The following is a 16,678-nucleotide window of genomic DNA, read 5'->3' as shown; positions in this document are numbered from 1 at the left end:
TTAAATCAAGGTCGCCCCGTATTATTCTACTCCGTTCCGCTTTTAATTAAAAAATCTCAGAAAATATTTCCTCACCGGTTTTGTGCATAAAATAAATAAATCTTTGTTTTTTTATATAATGTAAAATATAAACTGCGAGGGTTCCTCACATCAGAATAAGTTGAATAACAAGAAATTTAAAAATGTATCTGATTTACGGTGACAAATGGCGGCCTGTCACCCAATATCATGCAGGGGGAAGACTGATTTCGTAAATCTTTTCCCATACTGCACAGGGACCTTTATTACGGAAAAGGCTCTTTGAAAAAAGTTGTGATATTTTGGGGAATTTTTTAATCACACTTTTATCATATAAAAATGGCAGATGACTACATACCACTATTTTGAAAATTGTGATACCTAGCTGTCACTTCCCATGAGAAGTTAGTGTTTTGTTATCCACCATGGAAAACGACAGCTAATTTGCCACGGCGAATCAGATATTTGTAATTTCCAATTTTTTCAACTCATTCTGAATCTCAACTAAGAACGCTCTTTGAAAAAGTTCAGAATTTTTTCTATTTTTTTGTATCATTCTATCATAATTTTTGGAAATTTCTACATGATGTACCACTCAATTGACAATTTTGGATTACGAAAGATAAAAAAAATCCAGATAACTTTCAAAAGATAATACACCCGGGCCCTAAGTTGTAAAAACGCTCATATTCGCGCCGTGAGAATTTTCGCTCGTGCCGCCATCTCCTGAGTCAACTCAACGATTCAAAAATAACGGAATGAATCGCAGCTTGCCAGTCTTCATGAACCCCAATTATTCCGTGATTGTGACGTTCACCCGTGTCATGGCCCCGTCGCATCAGCGTCTCCACAGTCCGTAAAACGTTCAGTGGGTAGCTCACCCGAGTAGCCGGATATACCTATAAATATATATTTTTTTTCAATCACAACAGTCTCAAGTTGGTGCGAAAGAAACTCGATCGAAGTGTGTGATAAGCCAACAACATCAATATGACGTCCCGCTTCGAGAAGGAGCGAGCCAAGCAGATTCAGGATAAATGTCAAGATCTCCTCACGCAAATGTTAAGGGATGAGGACAATAAGTACTGTGTCGACTGCGATGCGAAAGGTTTGTTCTGGCTGACGTAGCGCCGACTGTTTACGACAGGTTCTTTGTACACGATAGCGATTATCCCTCAGCTGTAGACGAGGCTGCTGTTATCTTTTTTGACATTGAATCACTTTTCAAGTTTAATATGTCTTAGATTCTATCGATTTACCACGACCTAGTTTTGTCTTCCTGGATTAGACTCTGGTTTATAGATTTTTAATTTCATAATAGGGGATGACTGACAGCGATCATGAGCCAACGTCAGCATTGACAACTCGATTAATTTCGCATTGTGACTTTCACGCGGTTACTTTCTCAGAAAATTCAGTTCATTTATGATTTCAATTCCGTTTTGGACTATTTTCGCAAAGAAATTTCAGTTCTAATTCACCTTCGAGCTGAATTTAATTGAAATAAATACATTTTTGGAGCAACATGGAATTTTAATGTTATACTTTTGCAAATGTCTTACTAATAACAAAGTTTGAAGAATTTATGTGCTGCCATTGGTACATGGTACCATTTGGCAGAAAGTTTGAAGAATTATCATCAGATGTATTTTATAGAAAATTTCAAGGTCTAGAAAATCATCATTCAAGATCATTCGATAAATTTTCATAAACTCTAGATTGACATTCGAACCAAATTTAATAAAGTAAATACATTTTTCGAACAACATACAATTTTAATATTATGATTTTGTACATGTCTTACTAATAACAAAGTTTAAAGAATTTAAAGAATTTTTATAGAAAATTTCGAGGGCTACAAAAAATATCTCTTGATAAATTCTCGTAAACCCTACATTCCCTTCAGCTACTACTTTCTCATAAAATTCCTTTCATTTATGATTTTCATTCCATTTTATATGATTTTCGCAAGGAAATTTCAGTTCTAATTAATCTTTGAGCTGAATTTAATTGAAATACTAAATTTTTGGAGTACCATGGAATTTCAATGCTGGTATAATTTCACAAATATCTTGAGAATAATAAAGTTTAGAGAATTAGAATGCGACGTTTTTTGTAAGGAATTTCGCGGGCTAAAAAAAAATCTTTTGATAAATTTTCATATACGCGAGATTGGTCTTCAAACTATATTTAATTCAAATAAGTATATTTTTGGAGCAACATGTAATTTCAATGTTGTTAGAATGTCACGAGAATTAGAGCATGAGACGTTTTTTGTAGGGAATTCCAAGGGCTACAAAAAACATCTCGATAAATTCTCGTAAACCTCTACATTTCCCGGAGATTTACAGAATCATCTGCATTCGAATTTCTCAATTATCAATCCAATGAAAAATTCAGTTCCAATATTTTTGTTAATGATAAATAATTTATGGAAGAATCTTTTTTTTCCGAGAATTTTGAGAAGGCTGCAGAAGAAGTACTATAAAGAATGGTGTAAACTTCGTCGTTCATCTGACATTTAGAGAATAATAAACAACTAAATGTATCACTTACAAATTCTAGTGCAAAATTTTTACTCAATTTTTTGTTACTCTGTAAATCTCTTGCAGACGAAGTAATTCGAGAAAATTCATCAGGAGATACCTTCGTAGAGATTTTTGAAAGCTACGAAAAAAGTTTTGTTAAACAATTTATAAAAGAATCTTTTTCTGGTACAGAATTGTAAAGGCTACAGCAAAAGTTCTTGGAGAAAATTATGTAAACTTCGTCTGTCACCAGATATTCGCTAAATAATCAGCAATTAAATTAATCAATTATTAATCCTAATGAAACAATTTGGTTGATTTCTTTGTGACTTTGTAAATCTCTTGGATGCAGATTTGGGAAAACTCATCAAAAGACCCCTTTTGCGTGATTTTTTGAATTATCAAGATATTTGCTGAATTACCTATATATATCAATTAAATTGCGACGAAAAACCATAAATTCAACGAAAAAATTCTTCCCAATTTTTTAATGATTAAATTGAAAAGGAAAAGTTTCTGAAAAATTAATCGAAACGTCTTTTTTGAAGAGATTTTCAGAACCTACAAGAAAAAACCTCTTGATGAATTAATCTAAAACTCTTTCGTTCACAAGATTTCCACAATTAAACCTACACATTAATTTTTCCTTCTTCACTTTAATTTCAACTTGGCGACTTGATGACTTGATGACTTGATTTCAACTTTAATTATTCTTCACTTTATTTTCAACTTGACGATTTTACTATGTTGTTCTTTTATTAATATTATTTGATATTCTAGGACCAAGATGGGCAAGCTGGAACCTGGGGATATTCCTCTGCATTCGCTGTGCAGGAATTCACAGGAATTTGGGTGTTCACATCAGCAAAGTCAAATCTGTGAATCTAGACACTTGGACACCGGAGCAAGTCGTGGTACTTATATAATCCCCTGTTCCATAATTATTCTCATATCGTGGGTATCATCCCCGATTTATTGTATCGCATAACCGAATATATTAGCACGGATCAGAAGTCCCAGCCCACGTGTTATTAAATGTAACTTTGAGTTATTGCAAAATCAGGAGGGAGGGAGAGTAGCCCGCACAAGTGGTGTGTGGCTGGTTCACCTGATGAGTCATTGGGAAGTTATAGGCTTATCATCATCATCAAATATACGGTAGAAAACCACACGTTGGGGACATGTGGTAGCAACTTGTTTATCATTGTGGCAATGTGTTTCTAATGCATTTGGATTATTTTCAATGCTCTTTTTTTAGGATTAGTTACGCATGAAAACATTCTATAGAAAACCTAGCGCATTCGCTAGAAAAATCTATTGGAATTTTATAGGAATTCTGTGGGGTTTCTATAGGATCTCTATTGGAATTCTGTTAAAAAATTCCACTTGCTTTTTGCGCTGATTCTATTGGGGAGCAATAGTCTTAAGGAAGAATTTCTTGAGGAAGAATCCAGCAAAAATCGCCAGTTTCTAAAAGATTTGAAAGAAATTCTCCCATTTTCTTGAAAATTCCAAAAAATTTCTCAGGTTCTATAAGCCTTTTGAAAAAATTGTGGAATGTTTTCAAATTAAATTTACAAAATTCTCAAGTATTCTATAAACTTCTAACCAAATTCTTCAAAATTTATGGAAAAAACATCTTGAAATGGCAAAAAAAAATCCTGATTTTCAATTTTTTTTATTTTGCTGAAAAGAAATTCCCCTGCTGAAAAGAAATGTCATGAAACGTCGAGATATGATGTTTTTAGAGGATGTCTGTGTGTACGTCCGCCTGTGCGTACAAAATTCTGAGAATTTTTAAATAAATTTTCACACAAAAAGGACTAAAGTGATAGATAAAAATCTGAAATTTTGGTTCATAATTGGCATTTTTTTGGAGCACATTTGGGCAAAATTTCAGCTGAATCGGTCCAGTAGGTTTTGAGATACAGCGATTTCGAAAAATTCTTCTTTTCTCAATATTTCGAAAACTACTGAATCAAATGAACTTTTTTGGCGTCAAAATATTCCTTATGACAATATGTATCGAATCAGACCATAATATGCCTGGCTAACTATTGCGAGTCGCTCAGTAATTGACATTTTTAATTTTGGTGGTAAAATTAATGTGAACACGATAACGCTTGAAAAAATTGAGACAGAAAGTTGAATTTTGTTAGGATTCTAGTTCTTACTATACTACAGGCTGGAATTTCAGATGGACGAAATCGAATGAATATTTTTAAAGGTATTCAATTGTTCAACATCTCAAAAATCATTCATCTGATTTCAAATTTTTTTTTCAAAATATTCGTCTTGATGTCTCTTATCTACTTCTCTCAAAATATATATACCTGTTCTTACAAAGTTTACGATATTGGCGTTTTTCTATTTTTATTGTCTGAAAGTTGTTTTGACGTTCCATTACATGAGTGAAGAATATACTAAAGTTCTAAAATGTTGAGGAATGTTGTTAGTATCATCGAGTTGCACTCCTGTGTAAAATTTGAGATTGAGCGATTCAATACTTTTTGAAACAGAGCAGTTGATGTAAAAAACGTTTTTCGCATAAAATTACATATCGTTGTTCTATCATTGATTTTCACATGGAAGCATCTCTTAAAAATGGGGTCGTGTAGATATGCCTATCCCACTGGATAAACCCAAAATTTAATTTTCAATTTTAGAAGGTCAAACGTTTCGAGGAAACGTTTTCAATCGAAAGTGCCACTTTTCAATTAAAAAATGAAATTCCTACGGATCCATTCAGAAGCTTACTACCAATACAATTGGCAGAAATAAAAATGAAAACGACAAATGGCACATCAAGTAACGGTCATATGCCTTCTGACAGGAGGGCTCGGCCCCCTGCTTGTTTCAACCAAATTCATCATTTTTGGGGGTCTCTGGGTGACGGGGTATCGAGTTCAAATTTCGAGATGAAAATGTAACAAAAAACGCAATCTAAATAACGTTCGGCAGATAATGTAACCGGGCCTTAATCATTAATTAAATAGGGGAGAGTAGGGCAAAATGATACAGTGGAAAAATGACTGACGCAATTTAAGTAAAAAAATTTTTTTTTGCTAATTTTTTGTTATCGACTTTTTTTTCTCGGGAGTACTGATGAAAATAATAATTTTCTACTCATCTTATAATTTAATTGATTAGATTAGACCGATTACACTTTTCATTTTTCATTCGACTGAAATTCAGCATCAAATTTTCCTTTTTCCCCCTCTCGGTCTCCCTCTGGGCCTTCCACTAGACTTAGGATTTTACTCTTTCATTTTCTTTTCAATTAGTCCATTGACAAAATCGTCTCCCGTCAAAACTTCTCAATAATTTTTCATTCTACTGAATGGAAAATTATTATTCTCATTAAGTGCTCTCAAGAATAAAAAAAAGTTAATAAACAAAAGTTGATAAAACAAAATATTTAACAAAAAAAAATTTTTTTGCTTGAATTCCGTCAATCAGTCATTTTTCGACTGTTTCATGTTGCCCCACTCTCCCCAATTAAAACCCCGAATTATTAACAATCCAATGATTGATGTCGATCTTTGCTCCCCTAATCCACGAATTCTGTGCACTTCAGAGTCTCCAACAGATGGGAAATTCCCGAGCCCGTGCAGTGTACGAGGCAAATCTCCCCGACACATTTCGTCGTCCGCAAACAGATTGCAGCCTCGAGAGTTTCATTCGTGCCAAGTACGAGCATAAAAAGTATATAGCCCGTGAGTGGGTGCCCCCAACCCTCCCCAAAGTCAACTGGGACAAGGAGCTGGACGACGAAGCGGAGAAGCAACGCAGACGAAAGAAGGAGGGCAGCAAGTCCGGCACCACCCAGAACGCCCTCCCCCCAGTGAAAAAACCGGAAGTGGTGCCCCAACTGCCGAAGCCCCGTAGTTCAGTGAGTCCGAAGGCCTCGAGAGCAAGTAACAATGGTGGAGCTACCCTGGACCTTCTGGGTCTGGACGGACCGACGAATCAGACCAGCACAAATGGCTCTGGCTCTGGTGACGACATATTCTCATCCTTCCTATCAGCTGTGCCAACAGCATCACCATCGCCAACATCAGCATCAAATAATGGCACGACAGAAACGGCAACAACGACTGCCAGCAAAGCTGATGAGGAGAGTTTCTTCAATCAACCAGCACCCAGCACCCAGGAAAAAAGTAAAATGACTAAAGACAGTATTCTCGCACTTTATGGCACACCGAGTCAACAATCAGTATTTGGTGTACCCAGTGGTATTTACAATCAACAGGCGTTACCCCAGTACACGCAACCGATACAAAATGTTGGGAGTTTTGGACAGATCGTGCCTGGACAAATGCAAATGACTGGGAGTCAGATGAATGTTAATGGGATTGGGCTGGGCAATTCTCTGGGGGGGAACATGCAGATGGGAGCTATCAATTCTGGCATTGCTATGCAGACTCAGATGGTGAGTTTTGGAGGCTTTGGGGATTGGAAATAATTTTTTTGTAGGAAGTACTGAAGCTTTGTGTTGACAGCAGAGTGGTGTGACACCTGTTGGTTCACAGATGATCCAGATGGGGCAGGCTGCTGTGCCCAGCAGTAATGGGTGGAGTGGAATGCTCGCGCAGAACATTCAACCTGCACCTGGGAGCAATCCTTTCTTCAATCTGGGGACGCAGGCTCCGGTTAGTAATGCTTTTGTGACGCAGGTGAGTGATTTTTTTTTCAACTGAGTTTTAGGGGAGCTTAGTCATTAGTGGATGTTAGAGGTCTTCAGGAGTTGGAATATGTATGAGATAAGAGGTGTACAGAAAGGGAAGGAAACGGAAAGGACGAGTCAGATGAAATTTTCTGGATTTAAATTTGATGGAAATTGATGCTGAAGTTATTTTGCTCCTGAAAAATGTTTGTTTTATGCGAAACAAGAGATAGTGGTTTTTGTTTCGGTTATTCAATAATCACGAATAATAAATGAATTCTTAAAGGCCCGGGTGGATTATCTTTCGAACGTTATCTCGATTGTTTTTCCATATTCATAATGTAAAATATATCACAATTTCTATTGGATTTTACATCACGCAGGAGTTTCTAAAAATTATGATTGTACAATCAAAAAAAGTAGAAAAAAACTGAACATTTGCAAAGAGCGTTGTTAATAAAGATTAAGAAATATGTCCGATAGAGGAAATAGTGGATGGATAATTTATTATGGTAACTAACGATCTGGCAGCTATTGGCTACTGTGACAAATGACGACCTAACAGCCATTAGATACATCAAATTTTTATTTGGCAATTTCCTCCCTGTTAGGTTTATTTCCCAATATTATTCACAAACGCTATCTGAAAATGTTAAGCTTTTTTCTGCGTTTTTTTGATTGTACAATTATAATGTTTGGAGACTCCAGGGCTATGTAAACCAGAATAGCAATTGGAGATCATTTCAAATTATCAATATAAACAAGCAGGGTAGAACTCCTATCGGACGGAAGCCATGTGACTGTTTCTTCATGTGTTATTAGTCTTTTTTTTTCTACCAATTCCATTAGTAATAAGCTTCCGAACGGATCCGTAGCAATTCCAATTTCAAAAATGAGAATTGGCAATTCCGCGGACGCATCACGTATTTTTGTATTTCTTGCCTTTTTCGCCATAAAATCGTTAATAAATATTCATTTATTATGAAATCGACTAATATTTAACAATACGATATAAAATAGAAATGAGCATAATTTAATGTGGAATGACTTTTTTAATCATCGAGACGCGAAAATCATCGATAAAGTGACGATGTGTCATTTTTTAGAAAAAACGATTTTTAGATAAATGGTTCTATGCCATGATGTACTGAATCCATCGACCCAAAATTTTGTACGGAAGTGAGACGCTATAATACTGATTAGTAGGCAAACTTTTATGGGGTTCATTCGAACTTTTACGCAGATTACGGGACGTCAAATTCACTGAGATGAAAAAAATAGAAAAACGTGAATATTTTGATTGATCTTGATAAGTGGCAGCAGGACGAGTATTTTGAAAAAAAAATTGAAATTGGACCAGTGTTTTAGGTGATATTGAGCAATACAGTTTTTCACAAAAAGTTGAACATCTTCTAAACCACTTGTTCGATTTCGCCCACTCCCGAACTCATCTTGTAATATCATCAGAGCTACAATCTCACCAAATTTCAATATCCTATCATTTTTTTCGGGAGTTATCGTGTATACATCAATCTTATCATAAAAATAAAAAATGGCAATTCTCATCAAACTGTCCCTCGTTTTGTAGGGATATTATGACTTAATTTGATAGATATTATCACAAAGAACACTTTGACGTAAAAAAATTCAATTAAATCACGTAGTTTTTGAGATATTGAGGAAAAACGATTTTTACGAAATTGCTGTATCTCAAAAACTACTTGATCGATTGGGCTGAAACTGCGCCCAGAGCTGCTCCCAAATGATAGCAATTATGTGACAAAATTTCAGATTTATAGCTGCAACTTTACTTGTCTTTTTGTTGAGATTTATAAAAAATTTCCGAAAAATCTGCACACACATACGGACATACATACACGCATTTTCTAAAAACATCATATCTTCACGTTTAATGGCGTTCTACATCATTTCCAAGCAAAATTAGAAGATAGTAAAAATGACCGATCGCAAGGCTTCCATTCGAAAGCAAAAAAACAATCAAGATCACGTTCAAAAGATAATCCAGCCGGGCCTTAAATGAAATAATAAATATGATATGATAGCAATTTTGTAACTCAGAGACAAAATATCAGAAGCGAAATGGTAAAACGATTGATGTCGACCTAGCTCTTAGCTCAGTTTTCGAGGAATATCTCCGAATCTAAGGGAGATAGATAATTTTTTCTAATAACCTTTTTTGTAGATCTTAATCCGCTCTACGAAAAGGTTTCAACAAAAATTTTGCTGTCTGCCTTGGATCACGAGATATTCATTGAAAACTGACCACTAGCCAAAATCGACTTGAATCGTTCTACCACTTCGCTACTGATATTAAAATATTTCTTAATAATCTTTCCTCTGTATGAGATTTTTCATCCTGAAAAGGCACCGTCTCGTGTGAATCATCCGCCTCTTGAGACAAATATTCCGTTGTTGTCGAAAGCAGAGCAATTATTCATGTTTGAGACCTTCAAATACGAATCGAACAATTTCCTTTTTAGTAATTTCTTCAAACAATTTCTTTTTTTAGTAATTTCTTTTTCAGTAGTTGATGAATCCTGAATTGTCACCTAGCGATTTTGTTTGCCCAAGCAAGACTCGTTTCAGAAACTTGTTTGTTTTTCTCTCAGTCTAAAAAAAATAAAATCCTTCAACTGCAACGAAATGTGATGCTATTGGTCCCCAGCCCTGAGACAAAAAAACTAATTGACTTCCTTTCATGGTGCATTCCAGTTGCCTCAGCAGATGTCTCAGATGTCCTTGGGGGGACTCGGGAAGCCACCACCTGCTGCACTTCCCGGCCAAACCTTGTCTAGCAATTTGTGGCAGTAACGACGTGTCTGACACTGGTAGCTAGATATCGATTACTTTTTATCCACCTTATCGCCCTTTCGATCTTGTCTAGGCGTGTCGAAGGTGAAAGGAAAGGTGTGGAATCAGCAGTTGTGGTTCGGGTTCATTGAAATTGTCAGGTACATGCTGTCGTGCTCATGGAAGTCGACTTGAACCGTCTCCACTCAATCAAAACATTATCCTGTATTGGATGGAAATTTACTGTTTATGCGGGTAATGAAACAAATAAAAAAGACACGTTGGAGATGGAAGTTCCATAGAATTGCAAATTGTAAAAAAAATAAAAGAATATATTTAGTCGTGAAGTGATACAATGTGACAGAACGGAATAGAAAGAGTAGATTTTCAGAATCTTGATGAATCCTGAATTATCTCAATAATGACCGATCTTAGAGCAAAATTCAGGGAAACATTATTGTTCGGAATTTATCCATTTGTAAAAATGGCCCTCCGACGTTTTTTCAAGACGAAAAATAGGGTTTATCAATTCACTACTAAATTGGTCCAAATCTCATGCAGATTATTTTGTAAATACGTCTGAAATTATGAGGTTTACCAAAAATTGTTGAAAGATTTCATCTGTAGAGTATGGAATTCCTCGTGATAAGATCTCGGGATAATTTTCCTAAATCTCTTCCTCTCAGAAATATTTGCAATATACTCTGAAGACTCTGTTTGGAGCTGTTTAATTTTACTATTGAACTACTCAAATTCATGTTGTAAAGAAAAATAATCCGTACGTGGTGAATATTTTGTCAGAAATGAATAAAGAGAGGAATGCGAAAGGAATACACAGTGATTCAGGGTGTCTACATTTCCATAGGATCAAAATAAAAATTACAAAATTAATGAAAAGAATTTAAACTGATGGAAAAATAATGTCACGTTATGACACTATCGACAACACAATCTTCATTATATTTGACAATTGTAAATACTATAATCTCATAGATGACAATTGCAATGAATATTTTACTACTTGCAAGAGAAAATAACAAGAAACAAAATAATCATGTGTCAAGATAATTCGCCTTATTGCACGTGAAGAGGATTTATCGGCAGTAATTATTTTTCCAATAGCGAAAGTATTCGATTTGCTCGAGATATTTCGATTAAGGATGTCAGGGGTATCCCATGGACCGTTCAGGAAAAACTTCGTTCATTTACTGATAGAGGACAATATGCGAGTAATTCCTATCACAATGTCAATCTAGCAAGACGAATGCAATATCATGAAGATAAACAAGGAAGATGTAATGGACGTGCAGTTTCTCATGAGGTCATGTGGACGTGAAGAGTCAAAATATCTCTCTCATTAGCCCCGGTACCCCATTATTTTTCGCCCTCATCACGCTCGGTGCATCATTCTGCACTGCCCCGCATTTATTCTAATTTTTTTTTTATCCTCTGAAGGAGTGAATTGTCCCCTTAAACTCCTAACGTCATAAGAATCAGTGGATGAGCCTCATTATTGCTTATTTAATTGATCGATAACTCTCTGAATTGACGTGTTGGAAGCGTCACCAATTTTTGATGAACGAAATTTTTTTGTCGAACATATTGAAGCTTCGTTCTGGGAGATACCCATGACATCGTTAATCCCAGATTTTTCTATATCTCAGCTGAACTGATTCACTCGAATCACTCAGTGGAGTGATAGTGGTCTTTGGCGAGTATTATGTTATTCTCAAACATCGGGGGAAATTAATTCCCCTGTGCCCCTCCACGTGCTTCATTAATCAATTGTCGAGTTGGAATCCGCGCCATACGCGAAACTCTGGTGACGGCAATGACATGATTTTGTTATAATTATTTTTTTAATGTCTTGAGCGCTCGATCTCAAAAACGATTAATGCAACAGGATCATGCAGATCGATGAAATACGAAGTGATGAAATAAGTTATTCAGTGGAATTTTCATTCATTAACTGATTATCTCAGACATTAGGAACTTCACGAGGAAGAATATCGACAGAACATTTTTTTAGTAGATGAGAATATTTCTCACAAAAAAATCTTTTGACATTTTCGTATAAATTCACTGATTACTGAGATAATTTGACATTAACGATTGGATTCAATCATCATAAATTTTGGGTAATTCGTTAATTATCTTAAAAATTAACAGTTTTACTAAAAGTTGAAGGATAAATGTTGATGGGATTTCTTTGCAGCACAGAAATTTGGCTAAAAAAAGGTCTTGACATTTTCTCGTGAATTCACTAATTCCCGAGATAATTTAATAATCAATAAATTAATCCAAGTAATTACCTATTCTCATACACTCGAAATCATGTACCTCGGAAATTAATTGGACAGAGAAAAATGTGAAGATTCTTTTTGGAGTTTAGAAAATTTTCTAAAAAAATATCAAATGCCCCGACATTTTTTCGCGAATCTAATCATTACCGAGGAAATCTCACGATTAACTATTTCATTCAAGGAATCAATTATTTTCCTCAATTTCTCAGTCATCTTGGAAATGAGCAGTTTTAGGAGAAGAGTGTCAAGAGTACTTTTCAAGCCCAAAAAATGTTGGAAAAAAATATTTCTCAAAATTTATTTCCTCTCATTACCGAAATAATTGAGAAATTGATAATTAATGAGATGAATGTTCACTAGAATGGTTGAATCACTTCTCCACTCCACGGAAGAAATTAATTTTGTAAACCGTCCACTGAAATTTCTTTCTTGAAACATACGCAACTCGACAATAACTCTTGTCCCCCCTGACACGCATGAAAATATTTCCTAAAAAAACCTAGCGAATATGGTAGAGAAATTCGATTGGATGTCTATTGAACTTCTATTGAGAATTTTGTTAGTGTTTGACAGATTGTAATGAAGAATTCCACAGGTTTACCGCGCGTGTTCTTGAAAAACCAGTAGATTCCATGTTTCTATACAACTCTATAGATAAATAGAATGCTATTGACTTTTTTCTAGAGAACATTTTCCATTGAACATTTCTTAAAATTTCATTTGACTAAAAACGCAAAGAGAGTTGGATTTTTCAATCCAATCGTTCAAAAACTTATAAAAGTTCAATAGAAATCCATTAGAAATTTCCAACAGATTCGCTAGATTTTTCTATGAAATTTTTTCGTACGTGGAATCATTGACTTATTGTTCTACCGATACTGGGACGCCTAATTGTAAAAAACCGTAATTATTGAAGTATTATAATCGGCCTGTTGTTCGTGCCGGAGTTGTGAGGAGAAATAAAGATCAAATTGTTGATCGAAGAGTACATAATTATTTTCTGTCAATCGAAACTAGTCTCGACCGTTGCGGCAATTGAAACTTATTTTCTCTTCCTCTGTTGATCCCAAGGCAGTGTCGCAGGAAGTAGATAGATCGAAGGTCGTAGGAGACGATTGATGGATGTAGTGGAGTCTGTTGGCTTTAAATTTTAATGTTTGATAAGCCGAGAGGTATTAGATGAATTTATATGGGTGATTGGAACTGTGTGCTTCGGTAGATGCATTCGATGGAGAAATCATTGGAGGAATAGCTCAGGAGGGAAGTGATGGAGGAAAATTGATGAAATGAAAAATGTCATTCTGGTTATTTTGTTTTTGTTTAATTTGAAAGGATTTTTTAAAGGAAGAGGTCTGGGAGAAAATGTCTCTTGATGTTTTGTAGATGCATTGGTCGACAAATAATTGCTTTGAGGTTAATTATTGACCAGGTGAGGGATTTCCAGGGTTAAATATCAGAGATATTTTTTGTTGTCAGAAAAATTCTGCACAAAAAATTTTATTGACATTTTATTCCATCTTAAAAATTCACATCAAGAATAATTGTCAATAGATTTTTCATATTCTACTTTAATCGTTTTCTACTTATCAATTTTTCAACTATCTCTGGTGTGAGTGCATCAGAAAAAATCTCAAATGCTCATGTTTCTCTGAAATAAACGAAATAACTAGTATGAAATTTCTATTATCGTCACTTCACTCCAAACTAATTAAATAATTTTAATAATCCAAATAATTGGAGTTCCCCATGTTGAGGATCATTGTAACTGGAGAATTTGTTCAGGAGGGAAGTGATGGAAGAAAATTAATGAAATCAAAAAATTCATTCTAGTTATTTTTTGAATATCTTTGGAAAGAAAAGGTCTGGGAGAAAATGTCTCTTGAGGTTTTGTAGAAGCGTTTGTCGGCGAATAATTGATTTAATATTTTAATTATTGACCAGATGAGGGATTTCCAGGGTACAATATCGGAGGTAGTCTTTATAGGCAACAAAATTCTGTACAAAAATTTCTATTGACATTTTATTTCATTTTGAGATCATGCACTTCAAGGACAAATCTTAAACGCTCATTTTGCTCCGAAATAAACGAAATAACAAGTATGAAATTTCTATTCTTAATCTTCATCACTTTACTCCAAACTAATTGAATAATTTAAGAAATTAAAGTTCCCCCACGGTGGAGGTCATCGTAACTGGAGAAATAGTTCTGGAAGGAAGTGATGGAGGAAAATTAATGAAATTTTTAGTTATTTTTTGAATATCTTTGAAAAGAAGAGGTCTGGAAGAAAATGTTTCTTGACGTTTTGTAGAAGCATTTGTCAACGAATAATTGATTTAATATGTGAATTATTGACCAGATAGGGGATTTCCAGGGTAAAATATCAAAGAGTTTTTTTGTTGTTAACAAAATTCTGCACAAAAAATTCTATTGACATTTTAATTCACCTCAAGATCATTCACTTCAAGGACAATTGTCAATAAATTCTTCATATTCTGCTTGAATCGTTTTCTACTTATCAATTTTTCAACTATCTCTGTCATGAGTGCATCAGAAAAAATCTCTAAATCTCACTTCCCCTGAAATAAACGAAATACCCGTATGAAATTTTCGAATGGATCTCTCATTCCTATTCACTTCCCTCCAAACTAATTGCATAATTTACATAACTGGAGTTCCCCAATGTCCCGGGTCATCGAATAATTGAAAGTGAACTTAAATTTTACAGATGATTATTATACAATAAAATCAGTTGAAGTTTTTTTATCAATAATTGATTGACGATTAAATCGTTCCAAAAATTTAAACTTTAGATAAATGAAATTATCACGTAATAACGATTGTATTAGTCCTTAGTCGTACGAAAAAGAGGAACTTAAATACCATTGGTAATTGTAGTAATTGCTATTGTTACTGTAGCTTGTAATGCGTCCACGTGTTCTTCATTTTTACGTATTATTATTATTTTATTACTTCTTACATGTCGGACTGAGATGAGAAGAGGGAAGCAATACTATCATGCATAATACATTCGTTGGATGCAATCGAATTAATTTTATAGGTTTTACTCCTTCAGTGCGGATTGATTACGTAATTTATATATCACCGAGATATTGACGTTCATACTTTTGTGGATGATGACGTCTTGAGCCAATAAAAATGACTGTAAATGCGTGCATGTATAGGGAGGTATGATGATTACTGAGATATAAAAATAAATATTGAGTAAAAATTTTCATTTTTTTTGTCTTTTCCTGTGGCAGGCGTTTGTTGAATTTTTCATGTTATTTTTCCTGACGAATCATTTTTTACAATTCAAAATAATCAATTTGGAATTCAATTCGAATCATTTTTTTTTAGTTAATGAATTGTTATAGAAATATTTTGTGACGAAATCAATTCAGTAGCGAAGTGGTAAAGTGGTACAAGTCAATTTTCACTATTGACCAGTTTTCAATGAATATCTCGCAATCTAAGAGAGAGAACATTTTTTGTTATAACCTTTTTTGTAGAGCCGATTTAGAGCTACAACAAATGTAATTACGAAAATTTCGCTATCTCCCTTAAATTCGGAAATATTCTTCAAATTTCAACTGGAAGCTAAGTTGACTTAAACCGTTTTACCACTTCGCTACTGAATTCAAAATCAGTTGTTTTTTAAGTCAATTTTTCGTTTATGGTGTCACGAAGACGGTCAAGTAACGCTTCATTGGTCGAGAATGAAGAGAGAGGGGAGTTGTCGTCCTCCATTGGCTGAGGCGCACCTCAAGATTGGGTTAGGTCGACTCGAGCCATTCTGTGGCATTGGTCCAGCGCTCGACCGTCCGTGTGACGTCATTAGCGATCTCAAAGTGTTTGAAATCTTCAGCTTTTAACAGCTAATTATTAATTAATGAGCAATATTTCAAACGTTTGTGAATGAAGAATGAATTATTCAGGTCCCAAACTTGAGATTGGAAAATTTAAAAAAATTCATGCAAGTTCCCTATTCAAACAATTATTGTGGTCTCGAATTCTACAAAATTCTATTGGATTTCTATTGAACTTCTATTGAAAATTATGTTAGTTTTTGAATTAATACGGTCGATTAATTCTTCGTTTTCCGAAATGTAGACCGCCAAGTATTTTTTAATTTCAAATCATTCTACATCGTTTCCCAGCAAAATTGGACAATCTAAGAATAGGGAGCAAAAAAATTGAAATTATATTCGAAATATAATTGTAAAATTACCGTCATTTTTAGGTCATGTCGTATGACCAAAAAATTACCGTCTTGTGACGGTTTTTTTAATCTATAATATATGAAACATATCCATGATTTCCAATACAACATGAATCCAAATGAAAATTGATA

The 16,678-nt window shown here is 34.6% G+C and overlaps 1 protein-coding gene across 4 annotated transcripts; it reads left to right on the top strand.

Annotated features, from left to right (window-relative positions):
• The first annotated feature begins 847 nt into the window (after positions 1-847).
• LOC107045512 (stromal membrane-associated protein 1) lies at positions 848-15,560 on the top strand. 4 transcript variants are annotated; one of them, XM_015267834.1, is made up of 5 exons: positions 848-1,126; positions 3,327-3,460; positions 6,124-6,978; positions 7,079-7,222; positions 9,946-15,560. In XM_015267834.1, the coding sequence occupies exons 1-5, from the start codon at positions 1,009-1,011 to the stop codon at positions 10,042-10,044; spliced, it is 1,350 nt and encodes a 449-aa protein (XP_015123320.1). In that variant the 5' UTR covers positions 848-1,008; the 3' UTR covers positions 10,045-15,560. The 4 variants fall into 4 exon arrangements, with proteins under 4 accessions (XP_015123320.1, XP_015123309.1, XP_015123315.1 ...); XM_015267823.1 differs by having other exon boundaries at positions 7,052-7,222; XM_015267829.1 differs by having other exon boundaries at positions 7,049-7,198.
• Positions 15,561-16,678: the final 1,118 nt, after the last annotated feature.

This window comes from Diachasma alloeum, unplaced genomic scaffold (genome assembly GCF_001412515.2).
Source record: "Diachasma alloeum isolate Michigan unplaced genomic scaffold, Dall2.0 Dall_scaffold_00180, whole genome shotgun sequence".
In the NCBI taxonomy this organism is placed as follows: domain Eukaryota; kingdom Metazoa; phylum Arthropoda; class Insecta; order Hymenoptera; family Braconidae; genus Diachasma; species Diachasma alloeum.
Note: the sequence above shows the minus strand (reverse complement) of the source record. Positions and strands in the feature narration are given on the sequence as shown.

What these genes read in the sequence shown, in the direction of transcription:
- LOC107045512 (XM_015267816.1), top strand. Translation starts at nt 1,009, where the DNA reads ATGACGTCCCGCTTCGAGAAGGAGCGAGCCAAGCAGATTCAGGATAAA. An exon ending in GGACACCGGAGCAAGTCGTG is followed by an intron (nt 3,461 to 6,123) that starts GTACTTATATAA and finishes TGTGCACTTCAG; the next exon opens with AGTCTCCAACAGATGGGAAA. An exon ending in GTAATGCTTTTGTGACGCAG is followed by an intron (nt 7,223 to 9,945) that starts GTGAGTGATTTT and finishes GGTGCATTCCAG; the next exon opens with TTGCCTCAGCAGATGTCTCA.